This window comes from Brassica rapa, chromosome A02 (genome assembly GCF_000309985.2).
Source record: "Brassica rapa cultivar Chiifu-401-42 chromosome A02, CAAS_Brap_v3.01, whole genome shotgun sequence".
Lineage (NCBI taxonomy): Eukaryota > Viridiplantae > Streptophyta > Magnoliopsida > Brassicales > Brassicaceae > Brassica > Brassica rapa.
Window position 1 is genome coordinate 10,945,715 of NC_024796.2, and position 18,755 is coordinate 10,964,469.

Genomic DNA, 18,755 nt, shown 5'->3' on the forward strand with positions numbered 1-18,755 from the left:
GAAATAGACAATATAATTTAGTTTTGGTATATACCATATAAACCGAATGGATATAACTTTATAAAAACCGTAGGATTTGGATATGGTTTGGTATATAACCGATTAAACCGAATAAACCGAACAAAACCGATTAAAAGTAGAAACATGTAAATATGTATCTATTTTATAACGATACATGAAAATATATTTGTTACATAAGTTAAATTTGTGTTAATAACTATTACTATAATTTTATAGTAATAAAAAACCTTAATTTGTAAAACACTTGAACTATAACTAAATAACAATACATCACAATTCAGACATCTTATTTTCTAAGTCTTTTTTGATCTTTTTGCTTTATTTTAGTTTTCACTAAATTAATATGAAGGTTATAAATTTGATGGATAATAATTAATGGAAAATTTTCAATTGAAAAAGCATAACTTTAATGAACACTAAATATGGAAGAGTGGAAAAACTTTTCTTTCATGTTTTTGTTTTGTTTCATATTTTTATTTTCAAAATTTAAAGTTTTGATTTTCGTTATAGATTTGATTATTTTATTTGATGGTAGAAGCTTTTTTACTTTTTTGTTCATTTATTTGAACATGTAATATATTTTAATAAATGACGGTGTTGACAATATGACTCTAAAATTCATATAATATGATCTCAAACAAAATATTTATATTTTTTGGTATAAAACCGAATAAACCGAAAACCGACGGTATATAAACCGAACCGAACCGAAGTAAATATGGATTTAGAATGGTAGTTATATTTTACTATCCGAAATACCGAAAACCGAAAAAAACCGAACCGAAACCGAACCGATATCCGGATTGAACACCCCTAGTTTTATATCATAATTAAGCAATTTAAAAGTTAGTTATAGTTATGAAAAGTTTACATACACGTGCCAATCCTATCTATGTTCGATAGTTTTCTTCTTTTTGTATCATTTTGGTTATTGCTCGATATAAATATTAATTTTTGAGTTTATTTTTATTTTTTTATTTTGGCTTGAGATTTAGAAAATGTTTAACATTCAAAATTATTAAAGAGATACATACTTAGGTTACGATATGCACCTTATACAAAATAAATATTTATTTTATATTTTTCTGCATATTATGAAATAATAAAATTATAATTATATATTAAATAACTAAAAAATCAGTTACTATTATGTAATAAATTGACTTGCACATATAAATTAAATGACCGCTCTTGTTTACTCATAATCATTTTAGAATAAATAAATCAAAACAATCAATCTTATTTATCGTATATGAGATATAATTAAATTTAAACGATATGAAATATATATATTCACATAAACACCTACTAAAATAAAATTATTTATTTATATGATTTTATTATCATTGTATCTTATTATAGAAAAAAATTTAAACACTGATCACAAAAGTTTATGTGAGACTTTTAATAGTTTTAGTAATTTATACTCATTTTGAAAAATTCAAAATACAACATATAAAAAAAATCTAAAATTTTTAATATATGATTAATGTAATTTTGTGATTTACTTTAATAGTAAAAAAAATAAACAAAAATGATAGAAAACATATAGATTATTAGCAAATCTTCATTATTTAAAATCTTTAATTACTATATATATCATAATCACATTAGATAATTCCGTAGGTTTTATTTAAAGAAATAATATATAATTAATAGTCACCTTACTTTAGTTAATATCATATGATATATTATAGTTGGTATTAAATGTTTCTAGTAAGATATAAAAATCGAATTGGACCAACATGTTTTTCAATTTTAATGTGAGGCTGACATATATAACTAATTAACTACCTAATTGATTGACACATAAACAAGTGATATTTTTTAATTATTACAAAATTGAGGTTACATCTTTTCAAATGTTCTTCAATTAATATATAGGGGATAGTTTGACCCATGTTAAATTCAATCCTGGTCCACCACTGGCTAGCTGTTGTATTGAGTCATACCATAACGAACATGTCCACCATGAGGCATATTCCATAAAGTTATAGAGATGTTGGAGCAGTGAACAATGGATCTTCTCTGTTGTTATAGATCAAGAGTTGTTGAGATTCCAACAAATATTTAAATTCATGGCCTAATGAGTAAAATGTTGGCTGTAACTGATTTACAAGTTTAGAAATTTATGGAATGAAAATTAATAGAATACCATGAATTGAATGTAGAGAAAAAATGGAATAAGTTCATTCCAATCATTATTTATCATTTTTTATGGAATACTTATTTTTGTAGTTTGTCTATTTATTTTTAGAATTAATGGAATGATCATTCCTCTATTCAAAACAAATGGTGACTTTTTTTTTTGGAACTGATATTATCATTCCATTCCAAATATTGATGATTCAGTTGCAAACAAATGTTTTGGTTTAAATCCTTTGTGGTAAGTAGTACTTCCTTGTTTCAAAAAAGAAAGTAGTACTTCCTTGTTCTCTCTGCTATAAAGGCAAAAATGTTTTCTAAAGAAATAGAAAAACAGATAATATATTTCTTTCCGCTAAGAACATCCAATAAATAAATAAAATAAATAAAACTTTAATATCAAAAATAATCAAATGACTGATATATATCTTATATATCATAACATTTTAACTGGTTTAACATCTAACCACTTTGAACAAGTAACACATGTACTAAAAACCACAATCATCAATTTAATTTTTTAACATAAAATGTCTAAATTTTAGAACTTTAATTTCCCATGCATTATAGTTTTCTGTTAATTTCAGAAAAAAATTGTAACAGTTTTTTTCTGTTAATTTCACCACCATATAATTAAATAAACATATAGAAATCTGTAGTCTTTGATGGTAAAAGATAATTCTGTAGTTTTTTTTTCAATTATAATTAAATTATAAAATTAATTACATAAAGTTTATGCTTTTGAATTTGCCTCAGGCCCCTAAAGGTCTTCGCACTGGCAAAACATCCAGAAAGCGTTGGAACACTCATAGTTGTAACTTGTAAGTGAATCAGAGTTATTACTTTCAATTCGAGTTAGATAAGCCTTTTTCCCTCCTTAACCAAAAATTAGACCGGATTTTAAAGAAAAACATATTAGTGATTGTCGTGGGTTTCCCTAGCGATGGGGAATGTTATATATATACCAACTCAATTATTCGACTCTGTGAGACGTGAAGCAGAGAGTATGACATTTGAATGATGCAGACCGCACGATATTTTATCTGATATTTTTTACTTTCTTAACTCTAAAAATATAAATGCAAATTATTTGTTACAAATATGATCCGTGAATTGATGTATAATAAAATCGGTAATAATGTTCAAAAAATGAAAGCCAGTTCAAAAAAATAAAAGTAATAATAATGTTAAAAAAATATAAAATCAGTAATAACAATATTATTTTTTCTCTGGTTTGATTTGGCTTAAAAGCTTGATATAATTCATACAATTATTTATCAAGCAGATTCGATTTTCCAGATAATACGTTGAATTAGTACACTAAGCAATTAGGATTGAAGATTGTGGAAGAGTAAGTAAATCAAATTAAAAGACAAGAGACTATAGACAAACACATCATAGATTTCACCTTTGAGATATATTTATTCTTTGAATCACATAAGATTTAACAGATAAAAAGTTTACATATTATAATATAAGACAAATCATTATTTGCTGTACGTATAGAGATATTAGCAAGGATAATAGCAATTACACTGGGGAGGAACTATAGGAGCAACGATATCATCGCACCTTCCAATTCCTTTGTATTCAGCCGTGCACTTATCTCTACATTCTTTTTCTCCTTCACACGTCCACGTTTGAAAACAATCCTTTGCTTCTCCTACCATTTTCTTGTTTCCTATTAATTATAATCATACCAAAGTATAACAAAAACAAACATTTACATTACGTTTACAAAATTCTCAGTTAACTTAAGTATACAACAAAGTTTTTGTTTGTAGAGAAATTTTCTATGCAAATAATAAAAATCCACCTGAAGAAGAAATGATGAAAACGACCATGAGTACGAAGAGAACAGAAGAGAAAGAGATCTTCATTTTTTTGGAATTGAGATGATTGAAGAGAATAGGTTTTAACTGATGATCTATCTTTCGGCTTGCCTTATATTTATAGGCAAATATAACGCAAATGTATATTTTTTTAGTGAAAGTAATATTTAATTCATAGGTAAAGTAAAGATGTAAGTCCTAGTCAAAGTCAATGCATATATATTCTTATAGTAATGTCTTACATAATTAGTAATTTTATATTTATTTCTTATTACCAAATTAAATAAATTATCTCTTGAATAATTTTGTTAGAAATATAAAATAAAAATCATTGATGGCATTCCAATCTTTATGATATTTTAGTCAAAGTAAATATACATATATATATATATATATATATATATATATATATATATATATATATATATATATTATTACATTATTTCCTAGTCAAAGTAAATATACATATAATGTGTTTCCTATTTGAGTACTTTTTTATTTCTTAATAGCACATATAATAATTTTCATGAACAATTTTGTCTACACACATTAAAAACACGCATAGATTAAATTTCAATTTTTAATATCCTTTTTATTATTATTTGAGATGCATTATTAACATTAAATTTTACCCTCATGTGTGATTAACAAATTTGTCATTGCGTAGATGCCATCACTAGAATCCACCTCACATCTTTTGTTAAATAGCTTTCTCTTTCCTAAACTTATTACATATTATGCCATTGCCAAATAATATTAGAAAGGGATTATCTTTATATATAAAGTAGAGTTCTTTCACTCCTGGGAGCGCCACCTAGGATTCCAGGTCACAAATTCGAAGCATATGAGCATGACACGTGTCCCCCTCTATTAAAACTCTGCGTTTCAGGCCTAGCAATTTGTGGGCTGGTGCGTTTCACTATTTGATTAAGGCTTCATAAGATTGTTAATTTGGGCTTCCAATTTACTAAACATAAACCCACAACAATTGCCTTCTTCTCCATTAATGGGTGAACGAGTTCTGTAAGGAATCCCTCCAAAGAATAGTTCCTCTAGATACCACCGCCTGTGAAGATCTGATCTCACTATGTTACGCACAACGGCCACTTCCGCTCAACCTCAATAGGAAGCCACGTTTATGTCTTATCGCTTGGATTTCTTCTCACTGTCCATTGACTTCCGGCACGGTTACGGAATTTGTCTACATTCAAGCATCGTCATTAACTCTCTCATTAACACCATCTCCCCTCTCCTCACACGATCTCTCATTCAATACAGCTTCTCATTGTGTGATTCTACAGCTATAAATATGTGAGTTTTTGTGTGTAAAATTCACCATTTCAATATTTTCATTCGTTATCATTCTAAGAGTTTCTTTTGAACCGACTCTAAGCATCCAGCGGTACAATAAGAAGTGCTATGTTGCTCCTCAAGTATCAAGACGAAGTTACATAAAAGAGACAGATATTTGAAGTGCATAGATTATTCTATTCATCTTGCTTTGTGGTGTGCCACCGTTTTGGGCTGTTAATACAAAGCTAATTGTTTAATTACGTAATTTATGTCTTACAATGTTGTTGTTACAATTAGGAATGTTAATTATTGACTGAAGCTTGAAGAGGTTTGTTCATTTTAAATCTCAACATTTTCCTCTATCTTTTCAATGTCTATCTTTTTTAAATTCACTCATGTGTGCAGAAAAAAGAGTTTCGTCAAACACCAAAAGATCGTGTACATGTTTCTTGCTGCTAATCCTTGGAGTTTCTCTTTGAATTCGGTGGAACCGATAATCGATTTGGAGTCAGTTGCTAAACGGGACATAACAATGGTCATGATTCATCTTAAGCGAGAGCTTTTGTTTTTTAAAAGTATAGTTTTGTTAATTTTAAGGAAACTATAAGTCTATAACATACAGCAGAAAACAGTGGTTATTAATTAGTTACGATGAGGGATCTCACCTCATAATGGTTTCATGGATTTAAGCCAGAGCTTTTGTTTTGTTATAGTTCTGACGGTTTTATTTCATTGTTTTGCAGCCATGGATTTTCATCTGAACCTACTATGGAATTATTAATTCTCAGCGCAAGTATATGGATGTGAGGACTTGACAGAAACATAAGTAGAAAAGCAAAGTGAAACTTAAGCAACTCATTCGTCTGGAATGATGATGAATGTTTAATTATGTTTTGTTATGCTTCACAGTTCACACTAGCTATGGAAACATTATGAAATTTCCAATAATTAACCATTTTCTTTAGCTAATAATATATTTGATTTTATGCATAACAGTACTATATAATCAAATACTAACACATACAATTAAAAACTATTCATTAGAAAAACTTATCAACCGTTTTATAGTTTTTAAATCATAATATGAAAAGTTAAAAAAAAATACAATAATTTAGGTATTAGAAAGAAAAAAAATTTAATAAACATAAAATAAAATAAGTCTTGCATAAACAGGTAAACCATACATGGTTTGCTAGAATTACTCTTTGGAATAACCTTTCTATCCTATTTATCAAAACTTTGTTTAAGAATATGGATTGTTAACAAAAAAGGACATAAGTTAAACAGGTTTTACAAAAACGGGATGTAAAATTTCTAAAAAAAAAAAAAAAAAAAAATTCTAACATAACTGGATTTTAAACTAATGTGTATGTTGCCCAAAAAAAACTGATGTGTATTAAAATGTCAGAGAAGTCCATTATAACTTACAATGTAGAAACTTTAAGTGTAGAACAATCGTTTGTCAATTAAAAAAAAACTTAAATGTAAAAACTGAGAATGGTATATTTGATGGGATAGGAATAATATATTTTCATTCAGTACGACCAACACTAAAAAGGTTAAAGCATTGAGTTACATGCTTTGGTTAAAATTGCTGAACAAAAAAAACGAATATGAGAAAGGTTATTCCCGTTTAAGCATTGAGTTACATGCTTTGGTTAAAATTGCTGAACAAAAAAACGAATATGATTTCCAAATTATGGTTTGGTTCATCTTGATTTTCAGATTATGATAGTTTGGTTACATTTAATAACTTTTTGGTTTAACTGAGATTTTGAACATTCTGTGAACTTTTTGAATAAATTATTCAATGGTGATACATAGATAAAACATTGAGATATGTAATTTTCAAAACATAAATATTAGAAACACCAAATTAATATGAATTCAAACAAACGTCATTTTCAGTTAAGAAAAATATGTTTGTTATTATTTACATAGTATTTAAAATTTAACTTTTTCTTATTTTATCAAATCATGTTTTATTATTGTAAGGAAACTAATTAGTGTAAAAATATTTAAACCTGAAACTCCTTGAAACAAATATAATATTAATTATATTAATTTTAGATCAACGTTTTAACTATGTCAAATAAAATAGTACAATACAATAAAATATATTGTACATACTTTTCAGTGTATATTATTATTTAATTTCACACAAAAGAATAAGGTCAATAAAACACAAAACAAATATAACCGTTATATTTTTTTAGAATATTTAGTTGTAAGATAATTTTGTGCTTTCTAACAAAAACAAATAAACGTTATTATTATTATTTTTTTTTAACTCAAATTGATCTATTACTTAAAATATTTATTAAAATTTACAATATAAATTTGAAATAAAGAAGTTTTTTCATTCTTTATCTGCTTTACATCATAATTTTCAATTTAGAAAAAAAATTATTTTCAACTATTTCATGAAATTTAACAAACATCTATATAAAATAATTTTTTCTAATATTTACTAACCCGCCCGTAGGGCGGGCCAACCCTAGTAGTATATGTTTTATTTTATGCATCGTTCTTTTTTTCACTATAAACCTGAACTAACCAGTGTGTGTCGACGGTTTCATATAGGGGTGGGCACTTTACCCGATATCCGAAGTGGCACCCGAACCCGATCCGAAAAACCCGAACCGAAACCCGAACCGAAGTAGCAAAATGCCCGAACGGGTATTGAATAAGGAGAGATTGGATACCCGAACCCGAACGGGTAATACCCGAACCCGAATGGATATCCGAAGATAACCGAACATATGTATAATCAACCTTATATTTCTAGTTTACATCTCTCATTTTATATAAAATATTTATATTGATACTACACATACTTTAAGTTCATATGATATACATACAATTACGGAAAAAATGATTTGCTACTCAATTAAAATGCATGTCAAGTTTTTTATTTCAAAAATTAACAAAAAGTTACAACCAAATTTTTTTTAAAAATAACTAAATTAGTGTCTTTTTAGTTTTAAAATGTTATGTCCAAATCTATTTAACCATTCAATCTATTAAAAACAAAAAATTAGTTAACTTAATGTTATACTTTTAAATACAAGAAACTTGAGAAATGAAAATTTTAATTTTTTTTTCAAAATCTAAATATCCGAACCCGATCCGAAATAACCGAATCCGAACTAAAAATACCCGAACCCGACCCGAAGTACAGAAATACCCGAACGGATTCTACACCTCTATACCGAAATACCCGAAAATCCGAAATACCCGACCCGAACCCGAACGGGTATCCGAACGCCCACCCCTAGTTTCATATATGGCATATTAGAATTGTACTTTCGATTTTCGTCATTACCTAATCCGAAATATAGGTTTAACCATAAAGGAATTATGGGTGTGCTGTATTATTGTATATAAGTGATTCTATATTATAAGTTAGCATAATATTTGTATTTTTTTTGTAAATGTTCCCAACGATATATATGTGTTATGTGCGTGATTTATTAAATGACTGGAATATGGTATGGGTCCAATAAATCTGGAATGATATAAAAAAGATTAGCATGCGCAAGAAATCATATCACCATATATTATTCTCAGCATGCATAATATATAGTCTTATCGGTCCAATAGAACATTACACGTTGGTAATTTTTATATGAAAAAATTTCCTACAAACATATATCGTTTTTGAACATATAACATGCTCTTTTCTAAATTATCGTTTATACAATTTTACAGTGTAAGAATACATTGTAATGAAACCGTGACTGATGGTACAAAAAATTCAAAACAAATAAGGACATAGTAAATTCAATCCCTTAACTGAAGCAACAAACTTTATAATTATGAAATCTTCATAAATGTTAATATACAAATAAATACAGATGAAAATTTTGAATTTGCGAATTTATCGGAAATAACGCCATTCATGTCTTGATTAAGCTATATTTTTCTATTGCAATACACTAATATTTTCTGTAGTTGAGTGTTATTTTGATTATGGGATGTCGAATTATTTCTCTCCATAATTTAGATAAATATATTCGCAATTTTTTTTGATATTAAGAAATTTTCATAAATGTGATTATCGCAGATTGTTTTGCAATGATCTATGTTTTTATGAGCATGATTTAAAGGGATATATGAGAGTAACCAAAGATTTGAAATGTTTATGGTCAAATAGCCAAAGATGTATACTTTCCAAATATTTAAATAATTAGACGATCAATTAGAAATTCTTAGGAATAATTTGTGGCGTTAGAATATTCATTTCATGTAAATCCTACCTCGCCTAAATCTTATCATTCGTTTGACTATATGTATCTTACTAAGCTATTCCTAAAATGGTATCACAACCTAAACATTTCAAAAATAGCATAAAAAATGAGTGGCATGAATTTGATTCCTGCTTTGAAGCCAAAGAAATCTACGTGAAAAATTTAAAGTGAGAGTCATAAGACTTTAGAAGCAATACTCGGTTTCCAATAGAGAGACTATATAAATGGTTTTCGTTGATGCAAAAGTAAGTTGTCCTTAGTATGGAAATTGTTTAAAGCTTTCATAAGTTGTTTTCCGTATCTGATGCTTTGATTTTTTTCCAGAGAGATAAAAATATTAGAGTAAGTTTCATAATGTGCAGTTATTATAATTTAAGTTAATATGTATCTTTACTTTTTAATATATATTTATTGAAAATTATAATTTATTTTAGTTTATTCATTCCGCGGGTGCGGATCACCACCTAGTCTTAAACATTAAAAACCTTGTAAAAATTAATTATGATAAGCTAAAGAAGATAACTACATATATATGGTCTAGCCATACACAAACTTTAAGAGCTGCGATTAGGGTTTAAATCAATTCTACTACACTAAAATATGTGTGGCTACACAGATATAAAATCATATTTTGGATCTGTTTACATGTTTGAGGAGTGAAATGTACCTTCAATTAATCTGAGAGCATGGAATACCGTACGTTGTTTAAAAAAAAACTGGAAAAGAAAACTGCGTACTAATAATCACTGGCACTAATATCCAGGGGTGGGCGTTCGGGTACCCGTTCGGATTCGGGTCGGATATTTCGGATTTTCGGGTATTTCGGTATAGGGGTGTAGAACCCGTTCGGGTATTTCTGTACTTCGGGTCGGGTTCGGGTATTTTTAGTTCGGATTCGGTTATTTCGGATCGGGTTCGGATATTTAGATTTTGAAAAAAAAATAAAAATTTTCATTTCTCAAGTTTCTTGTATTTAAAAATATAACTTTCAGTTAACTAATTTTTAATTTTTAATAGATTGAATGGTTAATAGATTTGGACATAACATTTTAAAACTAAAAAGACATTAATTTAGTTTTTTTTTTTTAAATATTGGATGTAACTTTTTGTTAATTTTTGAAATAAAAAACTTGACATGCATTTTAAGTGAATATCAAATCATTTTTTCCGTAATTGTATGTATATCATATGAACTTAAAATATGTGTAGTATCAATATATATATTTTATATAAAATGAAAGATCTAAACTAGAAATATAAAGTTAATTATACATATGTTCGGTTATCTTCGGATATCCATTCGGGTTTGGGTATTATCCGTTCGGGTTCGGGTATCCAATCTCTCCTTATTCAATACCCGTTCGGATATTTTGCTACTTCGGTTCGGGTTTTTCGGATCGGGTTCGGGTGCCACTTCGGATATCGGGTAAAGTGAATCAAATTTGGTTCAAACCGGTAACATGCCGGTTTAGAATTCGTCCAGATAACCGGTTTCGTGCGAAATTAAACCGGGTTTAAGAACATTACCCAAAAAAAGGACCAAAACCCTCAGAGCTCTGTGCGTCTGTCTGTCAGTTACCCAGACTTGAGAGTTGTCGAGAGTGAGAGACCACAACCATGGCGGCTACGACGACTCTGGGCTTTGTTCTACCGACTGGTGTATCTCGCCGTCGCGGTGGCTTCAGGGTTTCACTGATCCGATGCTCCGCTTCTCCTCTCACTAACTCCACCGCCTCTGGTATGCCTTTTTTTCTCGTCTAAAAAGGATAAAGCTTTCGACTTTTTTGAAAATGAAGCAAACCCCTCTTTCCTCGTAGGCCTTGTGGAGAAGCCTTGGGATTCGTATAACGCTAGGCTTGTGTTAGAAGACGGCTCTATCTGGCCGGCTAAGTCATTTGGTGCTCCTGGAACCCGTGTTGCTGAATTGGTCTTTAACACCTCCTTGACAGGGTGAGACTTGTTTTGTTTTGTTTCGAATCCGAACTTACTGAAGATTGATTGTGTTGTTGTTTGTCTTTGAAAAAGGTATCAAGAGATTCTGACTGATCCTAGTTATGCCGGGCAGTTTGTGCTAATGACAAACCCACAGATTGGTAACACCGGTGTGAATCTAGGTATGTTCAGTAACGTTGTGAGAGTTGTGCAAGTTTTGTCTTGTACTTACTTATCTTGTTGTTGTTGATACATTTGTGTTATAGATGATGAAGAGTCTGAGCAATGCTTTCTTGCTGGTTTGGTCATAAGAAGTCTAAGCATCAGTACCTCAAACTGGAGATGTACTAAGACACTTGCTGACTATCTAACCCAAAGGAACCTCATGGGAGTTTGTAAGTTCCTTTTGCTTTGTTCACAATGCTATGTAGATTCTGCATTGGTTTTGAAAACATCTTGGGGATGTTTGTTTAGATGATCTTGACACTCGAGCGATAACACGTCGGTTAAGAGAAGAAGGTAGTCTTAACGGTGTGCTGAGCACAGAACAAACCAAAACAGACGAGGAGCTTCTGCAAATGTCTCGTTCGTGGGATATTGTAGGTATTGATCTGATAAGTGATGTTTCATGCAAATTTCCCTACGAGTGGGTCGACAAAACAGACCCTGAATGGGATTTCAACTCGAATTCACGCGACGGGGAAACCTACAGAGTGAGTATATTACTTTACTTCTCTCTAGTTCTTGTCTTAATGATACTATCAACCAACTTCTTACTCTCTACTTTCTCTGAAAGGTTGTTGCTTATGACTTTGGCATCAAGCATAACATCCTGAGACGCCTATCCTCCTACGGATGTCAAATCACTGTTGTCCCATCGACATTTCCAGCTTCTGAGGCGGTTAAAATGAATCCAGACGGGATTCTGTTCAGCAACGGTCCTGGAGACCCTTCTGCTGTGCCGTACGCTGTTGAAACGGTTAAAGAGCTTCTTGGTAAAGCTCCTGTGTATGGAATCTGTATGGGGCATCAGTTGCTTGGCCAAGCTTTGGGTGGTACGACCTTCAAGATGAAGTTTGGTCATCATGGTGGAAACCACCCGGTTCGTAACAACCGAACTGGCCAGGTGGAGATCAGTGCTCAGGTATGCTCCAAAGTGTTCCAACTTTTTTGCTTGATTGCACATTGGATTAGTTTAGATTACAAGCATGCTTACAACTGAGGATTTATAGTTTTAAGTCTTAACATTCAAAACTATAATGTAATATTTGGCAGAACCATAACTATGCGGTTGACCCTGCGTCACTACCTGGAGGCGTGGAAGTGACACATGTGAATCTCAATGATGGAAGCTGTGCGGGTCTATCTTACCCGGCGATGAATGTCATGTCTCTCCAGTACCATCCTGAAGCCTCCCCTGGACCTCACGACTCTGATAACGGTAACTTACCTTTCTTTTGTATCCCAAACTCTAGTGAAAGTCGCTTGTTGAAAAACCAAAGGGAACTAGTAATATGTTTTTTTTTTTTTTTTTGTGATTGCAGCATTTAAAGAGTTCATAGAGCTTATGAAGAGATCGAAACAGAGCTCCTGATCATGGGAAGTAAAACAAGTCTTTTGTTTTTTGTACTATTTGCTTCGCACTTACATTAAACACAAGTTGTTTTGTTTGTGACAATGGAGTGAAACTATTGTTCTAGCTGTGACTATGTTAAGGAACCAACATGAGACCGAATAAATAACTTAAGATTTTTGTAACAGTTAAAAAAAAAAGAATGGAGGTGTTCTTACCTGCTCAGTCGAGGCGAGATAGTTTCTCTCTTAGCATAGGTTTATGCTGAGCCAACATTGCTAACTGTAAGTTTAGATAAGGTTTGTGGTCTTTGTATTTTTTCTTATTAAATGGTGATAAAATAATTATGTATTTGGTGTAAGAAACTCAAATTGAAATTACAAAATGATACTACTAATTTTTCTATAAAAATCAAACAATTTCCAAATGATATTCTTTTGTAAATTAAATTATTATATGATCCATACTTATCAATTCATCTTGAACAATAAAAAAGTTGTTTTGTTTTATTTTGAAAAAATAAAAAGAAATTTATTATATATGAAAATCCTACAATAAATTAGTAAGAAGTTTATTGCGTAGATAATGTCATTATTATAACAGGCATATATAAAATTTCCTTGGATTTATTGTCATCGAGTGACACATGAATGATGTCACTTTTCTTCAAACAAAGGAATTACGGTTCTAAAATATTTTAGTAAATGTACTTTTGTGTGCATTTTGATCTGTGCATTACAAGCATGTTCGAGTGAAATTGGGCCCGTTAAAGCTAAAACAGAATAATAATCGATGAGGCATCTCTCTTTCAGACTGCTTTCGATCCAATTTCAACATTATTCAAGAATCTCCTTTTGTTCTCTTCTTTAATAGCTTTCATCATTTATAGTTTATCACATTTTATCTGATTACAAAGGATGAAAACTATGTTATCTTTCATCAATGAAGTCTACTGTATAAAACTTAATGTAAGACTAGCATCTAAGTCATATATATTTTCATTTTTCTCTTCTTTACTTCTTTATACATATGAAAATAAATGTTCAACTTCAACTTAAAAACTAGATGCTATGTTATCGACCTTGTCGCTGTCATTCTTGAAAGGCATGTAGCTCTTGATATTATACAGCACGTAACTGCATCATGTGATATGATGTATAAAAGCTTGATTCCATTCGCTTAACTAGGTAGCATCAGAGAAAAGTATATTAATAGGTAGTTAAAGAGAAAGTGTTATGATCATGATCCTCTATTGGCTTTGCTAATCTTCTTTGCTTGTTTTTCAAACATTCGGGCCACACATATTAATATATGATCACCTCTCTCTCATTCATATGCATTTATGCATGCATGTGTGCGTATGAAGTTGGATTGAATGATTATTAATATTCCTTCTTTAAGAAGTGAACAAATGAAAGATGTCCACTTAAACAGAAACTCGTAGTAGGAGTAGGAGAAGATGCTTCTCCACGACATCAAGCTACCTCATTGGGTCCCCCATTTTTCCTCTCATAGTTTTCTCCATACTTATATCTATTCATTTTTTTTCACAAATTATGATTTGTATAATAACAAAACTATCACTGTTATTGCAAATGAAAACATTCCTTATATAGGGTCGATAAGATTTTAATTTCTTCAACCAGTTATGATAACAACAATGGTTTATTTATTAATTCTTTTTCATTTTATATCTATTTTTGGAGTATATGAATTAACATAACTTGTAGAGCATAAGATATTAACATTTAAATTACTGCATAGATTGATTAAACAAGTTACTGCATAAATTGATTATATTATCTGTGTGTATATATCAAAAAGGGTAAATGTACTATACGGAATGAAGAATTAAAATGTATATTCAGAAAGAAAAGAGGGATTAAGAAAATAATCATTAGATTTTGATTCTAAAGACTAAAGCCCAAAAAACTAAAGCTCGATCAGATTCAGCTTTTACCGACAGCTTTTTCTTATTTGTTTTATTAAAGAAATGAAATTTTGGAACATTTCAAAAAAAAAATCCTCTTAAAGCTAGCTAAGAAGTTTTACTGGAATATATATATATATATATATATATATATATATATATATATATATATATATATATATATATATATATATATATATATCTTGTTGGTACAACACGACATGCTTGGATAAAAGATTTATGCGGATAAGAGAAGGTATTTATTTATATTTCTCTAGATAATTATATAATTATGGTTTAGAAAAGGAGAAAAATAAGTTGAACAACTAAAAACACGATATACGAGAGTTGTAAGTTTCTGATAAAGGCCACTATCAGTACTTGTAGTTTTGAGTGGCTAATACTATTAGTGTCGTATTAGTGTATTGTGGCAATACACTTATACACATAACATAACACCAAAAGCATGTATATACGTGTACGAAAAAAGAATCTTAACTTTTGTTCACAAGACTTGTATCTTTCAAAATAATTTAAGACATCTTTAATGATTCAATGATTGAATGTAATTTACCGCATTGATAAACGATGATGTTATAATTTAAAATAAATTCCTTCAGCAAATTAGTAGTACATTTTATTAAGTTTATACACTCACAAAACTAACTGTGCTAAATTTCAAGCTTTTAATGATGAGATTTTACGGTATGTGATACAAATACTAATTAAAGCTCAATCAATAAATATTAATTGTCTGGCGAAATCTGATTTAGGCTCCATTGAAGTTTGCAAACGCTTTTAGTTTATAGAATAAAGTTCTTGTCTTGACAAAAATCTGATTATCAAAAAAATAATCAATGTTTTCATTTTGGAGAAATATCAAATAAAACATAACAAGAAAGCACTAAAACTAGACATTATTTTTCCTTTCGAAATATTGGCTCCAATTAGTGAACATCGTTTAATCGCGGAATCGTAGAAAAAAAATAGTTAAGCTGCATAAAAGATTAATTAAGCTGCAGAAAATTTAAAATTATGGAACGGCGGTTGGCAGAATACATATTATATTAGTTAAAATATTTTATATGGTATTTATTTTAGAGAAATTATCTCTAATAGCCAATTTTTTGAAGTTTTTGTCATAAGAAAAACTATCAAAGAAGAAAATGACCAAAAATATTTCATTAAAGAGATAAAAGCACTTCTATCATTTGCTTTATAGATATACAAATATAAATAAATAATTAACAATAAATAATAATAAAAATATATAGTTTTGAATTATATGTTTTCAAATTTGAACTTCTAATAAATTTCTTTTCAATTTTCTTTTTGAAATTCAAAAATGCTTTTTGAAACTATTTTAAACATTTTAATTTTAAATTTTTTTAAACCTCACCTCCTAAACCCTACTCATTAACTCTAAGTCTAGATTAGTTAACTCTATAGGCATAAGTGCATATGTATTTACCTTTTATTAAAATATATTTTGTCAATTTCCTCCTTAAGGACTCTTTTTGTGAAAACAAACTAAAAATATCCTAGTGAATTTTTCTTTTATCATAAGAAAAACAAACACCAATAATTAAACTAATTATTAAAAATGTGAAAATAACTAAAATTTATTAAAAATACTTTACTTATTATTATAAATATTTAGTTTATTTTTCCATACATGTTTAATAATAGATTGACATCTTATGATATTATAAAATAAATTATAATATAATTTTATTTAAAACTTAACTATTTACCATTAAAAATGTATTGCCATTTATTTAAAATTAAAAAATGATATTATTATATAATTTAATATTGTGAAAGTGTTGATTTTGTAAGTAATTGTCAGCAACACACAAACTTGCATTTTTACATTTTTCCACTATTTTTGTTGATTGGTAAAAAAATGTGAAATTGCATTTAAAACGTCATTCCGCCATTTTGTAACCAAACATGACCATTTCTTTTAAATAAAACATTGTGTGTGGTGTGTGTTTAAGTTACTGATACTATATTTCTGGTGGGTAATATATTTTGATTTTCTTTTGTTTTTATTAATTTTGAGGTATCACAGATTTATAGAAATGGTCAAACTAATTTTAAGTGGATTTGTTGCTTTAGAACAAATTTTCTCTCTAGATATTCAAATGAGACATAAAACATGGCTTCATATCCGCATAGTCATATATGTTTAGTGTCGTGAAGTTATTTCGAATCCGAATCTCCTCGAAGTCCACCTGCACACCTAAACTACCCCATATAGTTTATATTTTGATATTTTCTCACATAATACAGAAATAATATGCGAAGCTCCACTTGGGGCCGGTAGGTCCAAAATATATAATTGTTAAATGTTAGGATATACATCAATTAAACTGTTCTATAATGCATGTGTTCTAGAGTAGCTAACTAGGACCTTGCCGATAGATATTAGAGCGCAAGCGGAAACATGGTTCTTAGTCTGAACTAGTTTACATTGTGCTAGGATTGCTAGAAACAAGCGGCAACTGATTTAGTTTAACCTAGTGAAGATAGTCAAAGCCGTGCGTAAAGCGTCCTAGAAGGTACGTCGATCGACAACTCAGTAGTTGCATCGATCGATGGGCTGAAAGATGTGACGATCGATAATCCTCAATTAAAATCAATCGACACTTTTTCAAGACCAACAAAGTGACAACTGAGATCTTAGATCTGGCAATAGATTGTCTAAAATTACGGAAGTTGATCGACTATTCTTTAAGTTTGAGTTCTAGAATATCCAACATACACTAAGTCTCTATATCTCTATAATCATGATTGTTTGAATAGAAACCCTAAGTCTAACGTCTTTCATATCTGTTTAAAACCTCCAATCAATCAACCAAGCAATTACTTTACTCACCCCTGATATTTACATTTAAACAATTCGATCTAGCTTAACCACATAACTACTAGATTTTTTGTGTGCCTTAGATCCTTGTGAATTCGATCCCTCAGTACTACAACTTGACCTCTTATTTGAGAGAGTACAAATCATTCCTTAGGGTAATTTGAGTGATATCAATAAATAGGATTTCAAGTCAGTCAAAGAGCATTCTGGTAACTTGTGATGACTTATGGGCCTAAGTAGGTCTTGAAATATACTCGACCACCTACTTGCAGCGGTGTCGACCGACACCAGAGTCGACCCTGACCCAAAGCAAATGAAGCATGGATTTCCAGCTGTCGATAAATAAGTAAAATATCAGCCACATATTTGTTAAAATATGTGTTAGTCTAGTGGTTAATACGGCTGTCGACACACATCCCAAGGCCAGGTTCGAGGCGCCCCTCCTACATTTCGGCCACATTTTTTGTTTTGGCTTGTAGCCTTTAAATTTGTAGGACCGACTCTGACCGACACCAAGGGGTCAGTGTCGATTGACACTCCATATCTTCCACATCTTCCTTTCGCAAGTGAGACATACCACTCTTCACTGAAAAGATCATAACTTTATATCTAACTGTTAGATAAACCTCAAACCAGTGGTATTGGAAATATAACTCATATATGCACCTTGTGTTTAAATATGATCTCAATCCCAACGTGAAAAGGTCTCCATCCATAGCTAAACTTCTGACACGTCTGTGCAGTTTTGCACATCAAATAACTCATAAATCACCAAAGTTTTCCAAACGCACGTGAACTTGAATATAATCCCACCATGCCCAAAGGAGCATGTCTTAACCTAATATCTATTAAATTTGCTTATATGTCACTCAGATATACGAAGTATTTTTAAAATATATATAAAGAAATC

The 18,755-nt window shown here is 29.9% G+C and overlaps 3 protein-coding genes and 1 long non-coding RNA gene across 4 annotated transcripts in view; 2 read left to right on the forward strand and 2 right to left on the reverse strand.

Annotated features, from left to right (window-relative positions):
- The window catches only part of LOC103852615 (SNF1-related protein kinase regulatory subunit gamma-1-like), a 423,770-nt gene that overhangs the window by 237,701 nt on the left and 167,314 nt on the right, over nucleotides 1-18,755 (reverse strand). The gene's annotated exons all lie outside the window — the stretch shown is intronic.
- LOC103852590 (putative defensin-like protein 184) lies at nucleotides 3,550-4,092 on the reverse strand. Its single transcript, XM_033285042.1, has 2 exons — nucleotides 3,983-4,092; nucleotides 3,550-3,847 (listed from the first exon to the last, which is right to left on the reverse strand). The coding sequence occupies exons 1-2, from the start codon at nucleotides 4,044-4,046 to the stop codon at nucleotides 3,678-3,680; spliced, it is 234 nt and encodes a 77-aa protein (XP_033140933.1). The 5' UTR covers nucleotides 4,047-4,092; the 3' UTR covers nucleotides 3,550-3,677.
- Nucleotides 4,514-6,629, forward strand: LOC103852591. The gene is made up of 2 exons (XR_004455361.1): nucleotides 4,514-5,309; nucleotides 5,392-6,629. It is a non-coding gene; the product is annotated as an uncharacterized LOC103852591 (long non-coding RNA).
- LOC103852593 (carbamoyl-phosphate synthase small chain, chloroplastic) lies at nucleotides 11,050-13,271 on the forward strand. The gene is made up of 8 exons (XM_009129495.3): nucleotides 11,050-11,279; nucleotides 11,359-11,491; nucleotides 11,567-11,655; nucleotides 11,740-11,868; nucleotides 11,948-12,186; nucleotides 12,270-12,617; nucleotides 12,749-12,914; nucleotides 13,018-13,271. The coding sequence occupies exons 1-8, from the start codon at nucleotides 11,159-11,161 to the stop codon at nucleotides 13,065-13,067; spliced, it is 1,275 nt and encodes a 424-aa protein (XP_009127743.1). The 5' UTR covers nucleotides 11,050-11,158; the 3' UTR covers nucleotides 13,068-13,271.

What these genes read in the sequence shown, in the direction of transcription:
- LOC103852593 (XM_009129495.3), top strand. Translation starts at nt 11,159, where the DNA reads ATGGCGGCTACGACGACTCTGGGCTTTGTTCTACCGACTGGTGTATCT. An exon ending in TTTAACACCTCCTTGACAGG is followed by an intron (nt 11,492 to 11,566) that starts GTGAGACTTGTT and finishes TCTTTGAAAAAG; the next exon opens with GTATCAAGAGATTCTGACTG. An exon ending in AGGTGGAGATCAGTGCTCAG is followed by an intron (nt 12,618 to 12,748) that starts GTATGCTCCAAA and finishes AATATTTGGCAG; the next exon opens with AACCATAACTATGCGGTTGA.
- LOC103852590 (XM_033285042.1), bottom strand. Translation starts at nt 4,046, where the DNA reads ATGAAGATCTCTTTCTCTTCTGTTCTCTTCGTACTCATGGTCGTTTTC. An exon ending in TTTCATCATTTCTTCTTCAG is followed by an intron (nt 3,848 to 3,982) that starts GTGGATTTTTAT and finishes TATAATTAATAG; the next exon opens with GAAACAAGAAAATGGTAGGA.